General features: G+C 50.0%; 1 protein-coding gene across 5 annotated transcripts in view; it reads left to right on the top strand.

The window, feature by feature from the left end:
• The window catches only part of HIPK2 (homeodomain interacting protein kinase 2), a 201,281-nt gene that overhangs the window by 52,920 nt on the left and 132,111 nt on the right, over positions 1-16,250 (top strand). For 3 of the 5 annotated variants that reach the window (XM_021078551.1, XM_021078552.1, XM_021078554.1), the window contains one exon: positions 10,731-11,817. In XM_021078551.1, coding sequence (XP_020934210.1) covers positions 10,731-11,817 — 1,087 coding nt within the window. Of the gene's footprint in view, positions 1-7,513; positions 9,188-10,730; positions 11,818-16,250 lie in introns of those variants that run through there. The other 2 variants (XM_021078550.1, XM_021078553.1) reach the window with 2 other exon arrangements.

Raw genomic sequence — 16,250 nt, forward strand, 5'->3', positions numbered from 1 at the left:
TAGCTGTTGGCCTACACCACAGCCATAGCAACACAGGATCAGCTGCCTCTTCGACCTACACCACAGCTCATGGCAACGCCAGGTCCTTAACCCTCTGAGCAAGGCCAGGGATTGAACCCACAACCTCATGGTTCCTAGTCGGATTCGTTAACCACTGAGCCGCGACGGGAACTCCAATGTGCCCCCTACTCTAGATCTGTCTCCTCTCACGTACCAGCTCTCACTTCTGCCTTGGCTGTCATGGTACCTGTCTCCTTATCTCGTGCTTTGAGTCTAAGACCCGAAAGCACAGAGAAGAAGAATGGTTAGCAGCGTGGATTTGGAGTCCAGTAGACTTCAGTTCAAATCCCAGCCCTGCTAGTGGAGGCAGAGTGAACTTGGACGAAAACCGTGGCATCTGCCTACACTCTGCTTACCCACCTGGAACATGGGAAGTGCAGCTGACCTTACACTTGAGGGGTGTGAGCTTCTGGGTCTGACACAGAGAGCAGCAAACCCAGTCCCTCTACGACTTGTCAATTGTGTGATAGATGACAGTGAGTAAGGTGAGTGGCTTAGTGAGAGGGCTTCACACAGGCTTTTTCAGTATCTAAAAATTACTTCTAGAAGATCTGAATTATCAGAAGATGACAATTCTGGGTAAGGAGGCCGTTGGTACACACAGTGTGGACCTGTAGTTACTTCAGGGGTGGGCTTTTGTTAAGGTATTACTGTAACTAAATGCTCCTAAGTTGTTGTCTCCAGGAAGAGCCTCAACTTCCTGAGGGCAGAGACCGTGGCGCTGGCTGCACCCCCACCCCCACCCACCAGCACCCGGATTTGCTTGCACCCAGTTAGCAGGACCTGGAGCGCTGTCCCTCTGCCCTTCAAAGGACAGAACATCTTTCTAATCCCAGCTCAGATCTTACCTCCTTTGTAAACCCTGGCCTAACCTCAACCCAGAGGGATTCCTGCCTCTGAACTCCTGTTGTGCTGACTTTGGCAAGTGGCTTCTGGTGCCCAGAATCGCCAGTTGTCCTTTTCACTTTGCATTGAACTTGGCAACCTCCCGAGAGATTTTTAAGCTCCTTTAGTACAGTGCTGATGTCTTAGATGTCTTTGTGCTTCCTTTTGTCCCCAACCCCAGTCTTTTCATATAGAGGACCCATAATGGAATCAGTATTGTGATATTTTTTGTCATTGATAAAGAATTTTGTAGAGCTTGTGGTGGATCCTAAACTGTGCTCTGCTGGAATATGCTAACATTGCACAACTAGTGGATAAAGAGACTTGGGTGGAAAATGCTACACAGGCCCTCTAGACATTTAGTATATACTGTTCTGGAAATGTATCATTTAGAAATGTGCTAACCTAAAATTATCTTTGCACCACTTGTGAAATGTACACTTGATAAGCAGGGTGACTGTCATTAAAATTTTATGAATATTGTTCCATATGTCAATGAAGAAATTTTTTGCTGTTACTTTTCAACCGCCTGAAGCATCAAATGATGGTGTTATACGGGTAATCAAGGATTACAGATTAACCCTTTCCTAGGTTTTTAAACATGTCCATTCAGATGCATATTTCTTTTTCTTTTCTTTTTTTTTTTTTGTCTTTCTGCCTTTTTCTAGGGCCACACCCACGGCACGTGAAGGTTCCCAGGCTTGGGGTCTAATTGGAGCTGTAACTGCCGGCCACAGCCACAGCCACAGCAACGCCAGATCCGAGCCACATCTGCGACCCACACCACAGCTCATAGCAATGCCGGATCCTTAACCCACTGACCAAAGCCAGGGATCGAACCTGCAACCTCATGGTTCCTAGTCAGATTCGTTAACCACTGTGCCATGACGGGAACTCCTCAGATGCATATTTCTAACATTCTAACATTCTTTGATGTTTTTTGAAATATTCTGTAATGTTATTATATCTTATGTGCATAACATGACATGTAAGAGAGATATAGTTTTCAGCTAGATATGGGGATTGGTCCTTCCTTTGAGTTCTGTATTACAAAAAAAAAAAAAAAAAAAATCTGTAGTTCCCATCAAATGCTGACTATTGGGTAGAAGTGTGTGGCCAAAGGACTTTAGGAGGTGGGGAAGCTGGAGCCTCTTAAACTAGGTGGTCATGCTTCTGTTCTGTTCAGTAATGTAATTGGATTCTGAGTGGTGATCTATTTCACACATGCAACACCAAAATTAAATTTTAGGAGTTCCTATCGTGGCTCAGCGGAAATGAATCCGACTAGTATCCATGAGGATGCAGGTTTGATCCCTGGCTTCACTCAGTGGGTTAAGGATCCGGCGTTGCCATAAGCTGTGGTCGCAGGCACGGCTTCTGTCTGGCGTTGCTGCGGCTGTGGTGTAGGCTGGCAGCTACAGCTCCGACTGGACCCCTAGCCTGGTTACTTCCATATGCCGTGGGTGCAGCCCTAAAAAAAAAAAAAAAAGAACGAAAAATTAAATTCTACATGCTGATAAAAATGGTGCCACTATTTTATTTCTAATTCCTTCTCTTGAGCCTTGATAGAATTCAGTGAAATTGAATTTAGTTTAATATTTTTTTTAAATCATGGTTGAACTCATTCCTGTAGTTTCGCCAGAGTCTGATCTTCCAGTAGATAACTTTGGGTGGTGAAATGGAAAGGAAATGTACTCAGATATGAAGCAACTTTTCAGTTCATCTAATTGTGAAATATAAAATTATGAAGAAACTCAGCAAATAAGTAGGAAAAGATGAACTAAGTGAGCCAGTCCTTTAACAAATGACCTTTTAAAAATTCTTGTGAGTTAAGAGCTCAGGAAGATTATGAAGATTTTTCACTATTCTTTTTTTTTAAGGTAGGAAAAAATTCTTCATAACCCTAGAAAAATAAATTTCTCATTAAATTATTAAGACAGAGACACATAGAATTACCCAGATTTGAACTTTTGGGGTCAGGGTCTGATTTTTCCACTTATTATAAGAACCTAAACCATCACTTGACATCCTTGTTTTCTTCTTTTGTTGTTTTGGTTTGGTTTTTTTGTCTTTTGAGGTGTGGGGCGCACCCTCGGCGTATGGAAGTTCCCAGGCTAGGGGTCCAGCCAGAGCTGTAGCCAGCCTATACCACAGCCACAGCAACTCAGAATCTGAGCCGTGTCTGTGACTTACACCGCAGCTCACGGCAGCACTAGATCCTCAACTCACTGAGCAAGGCCAGGGATTGAACCTGCATCCTCATGGATGCTAGTCAGATTCATTTCTGCTGAGCCGCAACGGAAACTCCAACATCCTTGTTTTCAAACTAGGACCCTTGTAAGAATGAAAGAGGCGAGAATGCACATTTTAGTTGAACTGGCATAAGAAGGGTAATTCTGGGTTGCCCCAGACAAAGTCAGAGGTGTGTTTGCTGTGTCCACCAAATATCCAGCCCAGAGCTTGGTGTGTACTAAGTGCTCGAGATTTTAAAATCCGGAGAATCCTGAGTTAATAGGGTTTGAAGTCAAATATGATAGCATTTTATGGACATAAATAGCATCTCTAATAAAGAGTAGAGGGCAGATGTTTTAAAAGTAGTATTTTGAAATACAGACTTAGGAGTTCCCGTCATGGCTCAGTGGTTAACAAACCTGACTGGCATCCACGAGGACACAGGTTTGATACTTGGCCTCGCTCAGTGCGTTAAGAATCTGGCATTGCCATGAGCTGTGGTGTAGGTTGCAGATTCAGCTCAGATCCTACGTTGCTGTGGCTGTGGCATAGGTTGGTGGCTATAGCTCCAATTGGACCCCTAACCTGAGAACCTCCATATGCCATGGGTGCAGCCCTAAAATGAGAGAGAGACAAAAAATAAAATAAAATAAAATAAAATGAAATACAGACTTACATGCATGTTTTTTTTTAAAGGCAGAATAAGGGAGTTCCCATTGTGGCTTAGTGGGTTAAGAACCCAACATAATGTCCATGAGGATTCAGGTTCCATCCCTGGCCACATTCAGTGGGTTAAGGATCTGGCATTGCCACAAGCTTCAGCATGTGGCTGGGATCCAGTGTTGCCATGGCAGTGGTGTAGGCCGGCAGCTGCAGCTCCGATTTGACCCCTGGCCCAGGAACTTCCATATGCTGCAGGTGTGGCCATAAAATTAAAAATCAAAAAACAAAAAAATGAAAAATAAAAAAAAATGAGTTCCCTTGTGGTGTGGGTTAAGGATCCAGTGTTGTCACTGCAGCCACTTGGGTCACTGCTGTGGCACAGGTTCGATCCTTGGCCTGGGAACTTCCACATGCCATAGTACAGCCAAAAAAACCAAACCAAACCAGAGAACACAGCTTCCCCAGTTTAAAAAAAAAAAAGCAAAATAAGCATTTGATTAAAGTGGCCAAAAATGGGCCCCAGGACTTTCATTGCCTTTAGCTTACAGGCTGTCAGAAATGCACCCAGTGTAACCAGGAACCCAGAGTTGTGCGAGGCATGAAAGAGGCAGTCTTTTGTATCTGTGGTGATAAGAAATGACTTCTTTCAAGTAGTGGACTTAAATTCTGCTAACCGCAGGATATATTTTAATGCCCATTTTATAGGAGCTGTATTTCATTTGCCTTATGCAAGGAGGAATACCTTACATATGGTTGTGTGATGTAAGCAGACTCAAATTCTAATAAGTCTGTTTTTAAGTGCTTTTCACGGTCACTTGTGTAACAGACATCCTCAGAAACTTGTAACATTAACAAGCACGTCAGGTCCTGATGAATATCTGATACACAGTGTTGGGATTTTGACCTGCTTATGTGACAGATGGTCATTGGGACGTGCCTTTTAGAAACTTGAGTTCCCAATCGCAGTGACTGCTGTGCTTTCACATGAGTGACACTGCGGCCGTCACGTCCGGAGTTACCCCGGCATCTCCCCAGGCTTCTGTGCAATGATCGGGGTCTGGCGGCCCCTCCAGGGAGCGGGGGTGAGTTTTACAGATTTACCCTCCAGGGATTTCCCGGGTCCCTCACAACCCAGGCTCAAAAATCCAGCTTCACCCCCATCTGGTCATAGCCTCCCAGTCTCCCAGGGAAGGGGGAGAAAAATTCACGTTCCCTTCCAAGAGCCCAGTAGGAAGGGCAGAGATGACCCCGAAAGCAATTGAGATTGTATCATCGGATCCAACTGAAAAGGTCTGTTAAGCCCCCTGTCTTTTCTGAAAAGCAGAGTGACGGATAAGAGGGCAGCAGGCCTTGGAGAGGACGGGGGTCAATAGAGAATGAAAGGAGAGGAAGCAGTTCCTCCTCGGGTGAGACACAGAGGCCTTCCCCCTTCCTGCCCCCAGCTCGGGGATCGGGATAAATCGAGTGTGAAAGGTTGGAGTTCCCATCATGGCTCAGTGGTTAACAAACCCAACTAGCATCCATGAGGTTGCGGGTTCGATTCCTGGCCTCGCTCAGTGGGCTAAGGATCTGGTGTTGCCGTGAGCTGTGGTGTAGGTCACAGACGTGGCTCAGATCCCATGTTGCTGTGGCTGTGGCATGGGCCAGCAGCTCTAGCTCCGATTGGACTGCTAGCCTGGGAACCTCCATATGCCGCTGGAGGCCTTAAAAAGACCAAAAAAAAAAAGGGAACGCGGAAAGTGTGGGCTGGGTGCCGTTTGAGCACCACTTATTAGGAGTTTTTCCAGAAAAGTCCTCTCAAGGAGAAATGTTTGGAAATAAGTTTGGTTATTACTAGGATTATTTTAGAGATTGAAAAACAAATAACAGTATTTATTATTATTATTATTATTGTTATTAAAGACATTCTCTTTAGCTCTGTTTTCTTTGAGCAGTTTGCTTCGCAGAGTGAAATGGCCTCCGCTACAGAGTAAAGGTAGCAAGGCTGTACTGGCAAACTTCCAGTTCTAAGATAAATACGTTCTGGGATGTGGAGCTCCTGTGGTGGCTCAGTGGTTAATGAATCCGACTAGGAACCATCAGGTTGTGGGTTTGATCCCTGGCCTCGCTCAGCGGGTTAAAGATCCGGCGTTGCCGTGAGCTGTGGTGTAGGTCGCAGACGCGGCTCGGATCCCTTGTTGCTGTGGCTCTGGCGTAGGTCGGTGGCTACAGCTCTGATTTGACCTCTTGCCTGGGAACCTCCATATTCTGCGGGTGCAGCCCTAGAAGTGGCAAAAAGACAAAAAAAATAATAATAATAAAATAAGTTCTGGAATATAATATACAGCCTGGTAACTGGCTTAACAATGCTGTGTTTTGTACTTGAAAGTTGCCATGAGAGTGAATCTTAAATGTTCTCACCACACACAGGTAATTATATGAGGTGGTGAAGATATAACTAACCTTATTATGGTCGTGATGTCGCGATATATGCGCATATCAAATCACCATATTGCACACCTTAAATGTACACAATTTTCTGTGTCAGTTATATCTCAGCAAAGCTGGGAGGAAAAATAAGGCTGTCTCGGGAATTGCGTCCAGCTCTTAGAATAGCGGCTGCTGACCTTACAAAGGAGCTGAGTGGCCACACCAAGGCCAGGCCAGAGTCTGCAGGGGCGGCCGGCGCAGTGAAGGCTATTTCTAGCCATGCAGGTCCCCGCTCTGCTCCTGGGAATCTGTCACCAGAGGTAGCCAGTGACAGTTTCCACAATTTTATGACCCTTGGCTGTCGTCCCAGTAGCAAATAAGTCATAGGCCATTCTCTTCCCCTCTGTAAAATTCCACTTCTCCGCCCTGGCCTATCCACCGAGAGTTTTTGAGACAGTGAAATAGAGAATGGAGCTGCATCTCCTTTATGTCACATCAGCATATTTCTTCTGCCATCTCTGACCCCTCAGCACCCTCCCACCACGAAGTGCCGAGGGTGGAGGAGTAAGGAAGGGGGCAGGCCAAATTCCACGGAATAAACGAAAGGCTTCTTTTACTTTGCCTCGTCAATGGATGAGTTACTAAAAGCCGAGGGCTTGGTCATCTCTATGTTGTATAAAATACCTTCAGCAGTTTGCTTCTTTAATATTGAGAAATATAGAAAAGCCATTGTCTGTGTCATTATAGAATTAGGGGAGATGGACTTGAACAAAAAGTGCAGTAGGAGGAGTAGGTCAAGTGTGACCTCTGAATGAGCAAAAGCCATAAGAGTCTGGTCAGGCAGAAGGCTGTCTGCAGAAGTGTGGTCACATCACACAGTTCAGGACCCCAGCAAGGAAGGAAGCCTCTGTCAGGTCTGTGGGATCAGGATCAAGGTGGGGTTCAGAGCAGGTGTTAGGCTGAGGTTGCCCCTGGGACCTCAGAGCACATCCAGGGTGACGTACACACAGAAAGTGACTGCTGCCCCCAGGACAGAAGCTGCCTGGACTCTGCCTTGGTCTAGGTGGAAAGGCATTGGCAGGTTTTTCTTTATTCCCCAGAGGAAGGCCAGGTTCCAGAGGTGCTTGTGACTGGTAGTTGCTCTGTAGCCAGAGAACTAAGTTCTCCTGGAGTCTGGTCAGTTAGAATGCTTCATTCCATCAGCTGCATGCCCACCATGTATAACGAGCCTGGCTCATTGCTGGGGGCAGGGGCGGGGCGGGGAGAAGACAGAGGAAGGAACTGTAGCTTGCACCCTCAGAATATAGCCTGGTTATAGAAACGTGACTTAATCCTGTAAAAAGTTACATAGCACAAAAGGTAATTCAAGGTAAGAGATTTTTGCAAGATGGAAGTGCAGCTTGTGGCCACATGGGCAGCATGTGTGATAAGCGCCTTGGGAGAAAAAGGTCGGGAATGTCACTGTGGGTTGGAGTTCTGGGAAGAGGAGGCATCTGAATTGGCTCTTGTTTGGGTAAGTTGAGAAAAGCCGAGAAGGCGTGCAGGGCCATGGTGTAAGAGCCTGCAGGTCAGACATACGAGAGACATTCAACGAACAGTGACTAGAACAGCTCAATTCCAATGGAGGGGTCGGAAAGGTTAATCCTTGCAGGCGAAGCCAACAAAGCCGTCGAAATCAAAATATGAAGGTGTTAAGCGTCCTCAGATTTATCTTCTAGACACTGAGGAATCATGGAAAGTTTTTGGACAGAGGAGTGTCATGCTTAGGAATGTTCTAGGAAGATCATCTGGTGGCTGAATAGGGGCAAATTAGAGGAACAGAGAGGGCTCAGGTCACCCAGATGCCTGCACTTGCCTTCCTCTGCCAGAGAGTGGTAAGTGCTTTAACTACAGAAGGGGCAGCTAGAACAGAAACAGACCGATGCCAAAGACATTTTGAAGGAAGGAGAAATGAGACCCCGCACCTTCTTGTCCACAGAGGCAGAGAAGAGTCATCAAAGGTAAATCCACACCTGGATTTGAAACCAAGTAACGAGACGACTCTGTTATGAATGGTCGTGAGGACATTACCACGGAGGGTGAAAAGGCCAGGGTGTTCGGGGGACATAAGGGCTTCATCTCTGGACGATCCTCTTGGATGTTGTAGCAGGAGTCACGAGGGCGTGCTTGGCCTGTGATGAACACGAAAGGGTTGCCTGTGTAGATATGACGGTTTAAATCCCAAGAGACCAGAGTCCCAATACTGGAAATGCCCACATACCAAAGGAGGAAGAGGAACCAGCCAGCCCGTAGTGTGCAATCAGATACAGGATGGGGAGGTTACAGATTCACAGAGCGCAGATAAGAGCATCAAGGAGGAAGTCGTGGTCAGCAGTATCAGATGCTCCTCGGAGGTCAAGGAGAATAGGGGCTGAAAGAAAGGCCGTGGAACGAGGCACTTATGAAGTCATTTGCCTTTAAGATGCAGTCCTGCAGTGCGTGGACGTGTGCGGGCGGTGGATTAAGGAGTGAGCCTTGAAGCAGAGGCATGTAGACCGCTGAGTATAGGGAAGAGGGAAAGGATTACTTCTCCTGCCTTCCAGGTTGGAGTTTCCTTGTGCACCTCCGAAGGCAGAACAAAAAGACTGTCCTTGGATTCTTTTGGCAAAACTTAATTATTAAGCGCCTCCGAAGGATTTGGATCCAGTTAACGGGGAGAAATGGAAAGCCAAAAGGGAGTGAACGAGAGGGGGCATGGAGTTCAAGAGACAGTGGGAGAGCTTGAATCGTGAGAAGAGGGGGAGCTTCTTAGTGTTGGCAGGGAGACACCTCTTCCTCTGAGCCCCGAAGGATGGAGGAGACAGTGGAGAAGGGAGGTAAATTCAGGGATGTTTTGACATGAAGAGGGTGAAGGCGGAAAGCCAGGCTGCTGGTCTCGGGCTTCTGGACAAGGTGCAAGGTGGGTCCTGGCTGAGAGGGTGGCCTCGTGTGACGACCAACGAGGTGAAAAGGAAAACATTAAATGAGCACCCCAGGTCTGCGTCCAGGGGCGCAGACACAAACACAGGGTGGCTAACCATCAACGGTGCCTGATGGAAATGCCATCTTTGTGCTTTTGTGGGAGATGTTTCTCACCTGCAGCCGAGAAGGTGGGCGGTGTTTGCTTCAGCCTTGACCTGCGAGGACTTACCCTTCCTGACGGCCTTATCTTTTAGCCTGAGTACATTTTCTTTAAATGTTTGTTTGTGTCTGATATCACCATAGTTATAAGTCATACAGTGTTCTGTCATTCGATTTCTGAGGTTGTCTCAATCGTAGGTGAGATTTTGATATAAAATAATAGTACTTTCTAGATAAATGTATTGCTGTATGAAATTCACAGGAAAAGCGAGTGCGTAGAGCCCATGAATTGTGCTGCCCGCTCCCCTCCAAAAAACGTTGATAAAATGTTTTAGACTATCTGCGTGAAAACACCAGACCAACTGCTGATTGACTCCACCCTGCAGAATTGAAGTGACTAAGATGCCAGGGGGTAATTACAGTTCATCCAGAAGCTAGCAGATCACAAGGGGCTCCACGATCGGACCTCTGTGGGAAGATGTTTCCTCCAGTGAGTTAACCTGACAGTTTTAGGGTTAGCGGCCAGGAGTAGCTGAGCACGTGGGACAACTAAGTATATGACCATTCCCCGGGCCATCTCATACAGTCTTCAGTTTTGGGGGGTTTTGTTGTTGTTGTTTGTCTTTTGTCTTTTTAGGGCTGCACCCACAGCATATGGAGGTTCCCAGGCTAGGGGCCTAATCAGAGCTGTTGCCACCAGATGATGCCACAGCCACAGCAACACCAGATCCAAGCCATGTCTGCGACCTACACCACAGCTCACGGCAACATGGGATCCTTAACCCACTGAGCGAGGCCAGGGATCGAACCCGCAACCTCATGGTTCCTAGTCGGATTCGTTTCCACTGTGCCACAAGGGGACCTCCCCAGTCCTCAGTTTTAATAGGATTGCAACCCCATGAGGAGGGATTTGTTTCTATCACAAACAGTGTTTATTTAAAGAAAAACAAACAAAAAAAAACCCACCCAAGTCCTGGTATTCTGTCTCTGAGTATTTATTTGGTTTTTGGCCTCGACGTGCAGCAGCTCCATGTGGGATCTCGGTTCCCAGACCAGGGAGTGAACCCGGGCCCCAGCAGGTGACAGCGCCAAGTCCAACCGTTAGACCACTGGGGGGAGTCCCAGTGTCCCTGAGTCTTGGCTCTCCCAGCCCCCCAACCCTCCCGCTGGTGGCACGTGAAACACGGGAACTTGCGGGGCCCACAGACCAAGTGCCCAGCCTGTACCTCGGGGTGGGGCCGACTCGCTTCGCGGACCTTCTTTCGAGATGGGAAGAAGACTGCAGGGCCTGGGGCCGCGGCGCCACCCCGAAGCGGCTGCGTGGCTTGGTTCACGCCTCGGTGACTGAGCTCTCTGTTTCCCCGTCTCTTTTTTTCCCGCAGGTATGGCCTCACATGTGCAAGTTTTCTCCCCTCACACCCTCCAATCAAGTGCCTTCTGTAGCGTGAAGAAGCTGAAAGTAGAGCCGAGTTCCACCTGGGACATGACCGGGTACGGCTCGCACAGCAAGGTGTATGGCCAGAGCAAGAACGCGCCGCCTTCGCAGCCAGCCGCCGCCGCCACCGTCAGCGCCTCCCTGCCCATCCCGAACCCAGGCCTACCTTACGAGCAGACCATCATCTTCCCAGGGAGCGCCGGGCACATCGTCGTCACGTCCGCCAGCAGCACGTCTGTCACTGGGCAAGTCCTCGGTGGCCCGCACAACCTCATGCGTCGCAGCACTGTGAGCCTTCTCGACACCTACCAAAAATGCGGACTCAAGCGGAAGAGTGAGGAGATTGAGAACACGAGCAGCGTGCAGATCATCGAAGAGCACCCACCCATGATTCAGAACACCGCGAGTGGGGCCACTGTCGCCACTGCCACCACCTCGACTGCCACCTCCAAAAACAGTGGCTCCAACAGCGAGGGGGACTACCAGCTGGTCCAGCATGAGGTGCTGTGCTCCATGACCAACACGTACGAAGTTCTGGAGTTCCTGGGCCGGGGGACGTTTGGGCAAGTGGTCAAGTGCTGGAAGCGGGGCACCAATGAGATCGTGGCCATCAAGATCCTGAAGAACCACCCGTCCTACGCCCGCCAAGGTCAGATCGAGGTGAGCATCCTGGCGCGCCTGAGCACGGAGAGCGCCGACGACTACAACTTCGTCCGCGCCTACGAGTGCTTCCAGCACAAGAACCACACGTGCTTGGTCTTCGAGATGCTGGAGCAGAACCTCTATGACTTTCTGAAGCAGAACAAGTTCAGCCCCTTGCCCCTCAAATACATTCGCCCAGTCCTCCAGCAGGTGGCCACGGCCCTGATGAAACTAAAAAGCCTCGGTCTTATCCACGCCGACCTCAAACCGGAGAACATCATGCTGGTCGATCCCTCTAGACAGCCGTACCGAGTCAAGGTCATCGACTTTGGGTCAGCCAGTCACGTGTCCAAGGCTGTGTGCTCCACCTACTTGCAGTCCAGGTATTACAGGTAAGGCCCTTTGCCCCGCCCCGGCGGTGTTCACAGAGGAGGCGCAGCGTTGGTTGGTCCCTGCGGGGGAGAGAACGTCGCTGCCCTCAAGCGATCATCATTTAGTCGGGAAATCGGGCCACGTGCACATCGAGATGAGGCTGAGCAGCCGAGGCTGAGCAGCCGTGTAAGAATGGAGCCAGGTCAGATTCCTGGCACAGACGTTCTGGCCTTGGGAGGGATTCCCGGGGGCTGGGAGCAAAGACTGGAGGTGTGGCAGGGGAGCCAGGTCCGCAGGGATGAGTAGAATCCAGACAGGGGTGAGGAGGGAGGGGCTTGTTGCATTATGAGGTCGGCCTGGCTTCTGTGTGTGGGCACAGCTGGCCTGTCACCTGCTCTGAGGCGGACCAGCAGGTCTCCCTGCGTGACCTCCTACATGACCTCATGTCCCCTCCCCTCCTCCCGACACGCGCCCCCTCCTCGCCTGAATTATCTTCATCCTGGCTCAGGTTTCCAGGCCCCTCCTCTGGTGCTGCCCCTCCCTCCCCAAGCCCCGCCCCCCCTGTAGGAGGCACTTCCCAGCCTCTGAGGAGGAGCCTGGCTCCTGCTCCACCTGCTGGGCTCAGGAGGGGTGGACCCGCTCCGGCTCACCTGGGTCCTCCCACTCACTCTTCTTACACTCGGGGGTCGGCTGAGGGCCCCAGAGCCAGGCATTTCCCATCAGAGCTGTGTGGAGAGGGAGGCGGACCCCAGCGCTGTGGCTGCCCAGGAAGGGGAGCTGCGCTAGAAGGCGGAGGGCCCCGGGGAGTGGGTGGAGGAGGCGGCTGGGTGGGAACTGCAGGCCCTCTCTTTAGAAAGTGTCCTTCTCTGAGCTCGGGGTGGCATCACCTCAGGTCACCGTCACTGCAGGTCCTCAGCCCATCCAGTGCCCTGGCCAAGGGGTGCCCTGCAACACGCCAGAGGCCGCTTCTTCCTAGGTCTTGGCCTGCACTGAGGGCGAACTGCAGCCAAGGTGGGCTGCTCAGGCTTTTACTAGTTGTCTTGATGCTGTTTCGTGAACAATACTGGCTTTATTTGAGTTTATTAAAAACTGAGCATAGCAACTTGTAAAAGGGCTTTTTAAAACTGTTTAAAAGGCAAGAGAGTGAGAACAAAACTTGATGAATTGAAGTGACTTCAGGACTCTTAGGCACTCTCGTGTTTGCACGAGACACTGGGCACCCCTCTCTCCGCAGACCCACTCCCAGACCTACTGTGCTCTCCCGTCTGCCCCGGTGCCCGGGCACTGGGGGCCCAGGAGGTCTGGCAACGAGAGAAACCGCCCTGTCATCAGGTGTGGAGGCGTGTTTGCCGAGGGTCCAGGGCTTTCGTTGACTCCCCTCTACGCCTTCCACTTATGGCCCCTCCACCCCCATTTCCCTGGGAAGTGGGTGTCATGTGACCCCCGTCATTCGCACTTACGTGACTGAACTTCTGAGCACGGTAACCTTTTCCTTTGGGGTCACTTTGGCCAAAAAGACAAGTGTCCTCACCGTGGCCCCCGTGCCCCGCCCTGCCTTCAAGGGCACAGTCAACATCAAAGCCAGCCCAGCTTTTCTGCCCGAAGTGATGCTTTATCTCTGAATTAGTCACAGTGTCCCATCTGTCCCCCAGGAGCCCCGGAGTGGTGTCCCACCACACAGCAGCCTGAGGGTGCAAGGACAGTCCCCAGCCGTCGGTGCTAACCCTAGCTGTGTGGGACAGCCAGCCCCCGGCCACCATCACCCAGCTGATTTTCCCGCTCGCTTTGCCCCTTACAAGGGAGGGGAGCCGGGTGGGGAAGGCTCTCCAGCTCCCCTTTGTGAACCTGAGCAAGACGTCCTCAGCTCCATCCTGAGGTCCTGTCTCTTGGAGCTGCCTGGAGCAAAGGAGTCCTTACCCCATGGGTCCAGGACCTGGGTCCTCCGGGGACCCCCGCGTCTGAGCTGGATGCCCTCTCACTTCGAGAGGGGAGAATGCATACCTGGGCCGTCTCGTTTGTAAATGACAGTGTTCACTGTCTCAGCGCCCCCTTGTCTCTACCTAGTGACGTGGCGATGCTGTGCTGTAAAGAGCTGTTCCTGTCCCCGTAGGGGTCCGGGGTGGGGGGGACCTGGAGGAGCAGCTGTGCCGTGGGGAGCGGTTTCCCGGCTGTAGGCACGTGTTTGTGGAGGTCAGGCGTACCTCCTCAGGTGTTCTCAGGGGCAGGCCGACCGTGTGTTCTGCAGGAAGCAGAGGCTGCTCTTTCCATTATTAAAGTCTGATGTGTGGAGAGCCCCTTCCAAGGTGACCTTCCAACCTGAGGGTCCGTTACCTCGTTAATTGTCAAACCACACTGGTTCTTTGGCTGGATGGTGCCTAAGAATCACCCGGAGAGCTTGTTAAGCGCACACCTCCACCAGGGTGCCACCCACCACCCCACAGTCTCCAGAGGGGCGTCCCTGGAGAAAGTCCTCCTGCACACGCGCACACACGTACACACGCACACACATGTACACGTGTGCTGGGATGCACCACGGGGGAATTGGAGGTGAGCTTGGGCCCGTGTCTGAGGCCCGCGCTGGGAGAAAGGAATTTCCTTAATGGTGTCACCTCTCAGGGGTTCACAGCCTGAGGAATGGAGTTGGAGGTAGTTCTGTGTGCCTCTGCTCCCGTGCCTTGGAAGTGCCTGCCTTATCCTCAGGGTTACGTTCAGGATCACCAGCGGATGCCCGAATCTGAGGCTCGTACCGAACCCTGTATGTACTCGTTGGTTTTCTATGCATACGTACCTGTGATAAAAGTGTAGGTTATAAATTAGGCACAGTTGGAGTTCCCGTCGTGGCGCAGTGGTTAACGAATCCGACTAGGAACCATGAGGTTTCGGGTTCGGTCCCTGCCCTTGCTCAGTGGGTTAACGATCCGGCGTTGCCGTGAGCTGTGGTGAAGGTCGCAGACGCGGCTCGGATCCCGCGTTGCTGTGGCTCTGGTGTAGGCCGGTGGCTACAGCTCCGATTCAACCCCTAACCTGGGAACCTCCATATGCCGCGGAAGCGGCCCAAGAAATAGCAACAACAACAACAACAACAACAACAAAAAAGACAAAAAGACAAAAAAAAAAAACTAAAGAATTAATAAAAAAAAATAAATTAGGCACCGTTAAGAGATTAACGACAATAACTAATGATAAAATAGAACAGGTATACCAGGAGACTGTAATAAAAGTTATATACATGCGCGCGCTCTCTCTCACAATATCTGTTTGTGCAAATTCAGTGTCTTTTCCATCATAACCAAGCGCTTATCATGCACTGTGGCTGGAACTCACACTTTGAGGTGCGACAGCAACACTAGCACAGATTTCTTTTCTCCTTCTTCATGTAACGGGGAGAGGGTTCATTCTTACTGTAGATCTCAGCAACCTCAGCCGACTGGCTTTTTCTTTCCTTGCTAAGTAGACCACCTTCACCTTTTCACGTAAAGGAAGCACTTTCCAGCTCTCTTTGGCGTATCTGAGTTGCCGGCATCACTCCAGGGCCAGTGTTAAGTACAATAAGGGCTACGGGACCCCAGCGCCAAGACACCTCAAGAGCCCATCTGAAAACTGACTTGGCTACTGAGGGACCAATAGGGGGGTGGCACACGCTGGACAAAGGGATGATACACGTCCTGGGCAGGAGAGATCGGACTTGAGATTTTTATCACACTGCTCAGAACAGTAGGCAGTTTAACACTTAGGCATTGTTTATTTCTGGAATCTTTCTCTTAATGTTTCTGGATTGTGGTTGACTGTGGATAAAGGGGGACTATTGCATTTGATTCTACAGTGATGCCACTTATTTTTTAGAGCAAGCAGCAGTAAATTGATGTTGGGGTGTTTCCACTGTTAGCGAGACCAGCGAACTAAAAACAAGAGCCAATATTAAGCTCCACTTAGGAAAAAACAAACAAAAAGACACAGCACTCAGGCAGGAGATAGTCAGCAGTTCACATGTGTGGATTTTTTGTTTCTGCTCCAGCCTCTTCAAAATACTGTGTTTCAGGGTTAAGGATCCGGTGTTACCACAAGCTGCCGTCTAGGTCACAGACGTGGGCCAGATCTGGGGTCGCTGTGGGTGTGGGGTAGACAGAAGCTGCCGCTCTGATTTGACCCCTGGCCTGGAAACTTCCATATGCCGCAGGTACGGCCATTAAAAAAAAGAGAGAGAGAGAAATACTGTGTCTCAATTTGGTTGGACCCACTTCAGACGATTACTAGGATCGAAAAAAAGGAGGAGCATAAAAATTTCGGACATAAAACATGGCCAGTAATTTGCTTTTTCAAAATAATCTAACCTTTTGGTTCGGGTTTTTTGGTCGCAGAGACCGTGTTCAAGTCGATTCCATAGTGGTTCCAGGTAGGGGTGGAGAGCTGTGTTAATTCAGTTCAATTCATCCAACATTCCTTGGGTACCTGC

The sequence above is a fragment of the Sus scrofa genome, chromosome 18 (genome assembly GCF_000003025.6).
Source record: "Sus scrofa isolate TJ Tabasco breed Duroc chromosome 18, Sscrofa11.1, whole genome shotgun sequence".
NCBI lineage: Eukaryota > Metazoa > Chordata > Mammalia > Artiodactyla > Suidae > Sus > Sus scrofa.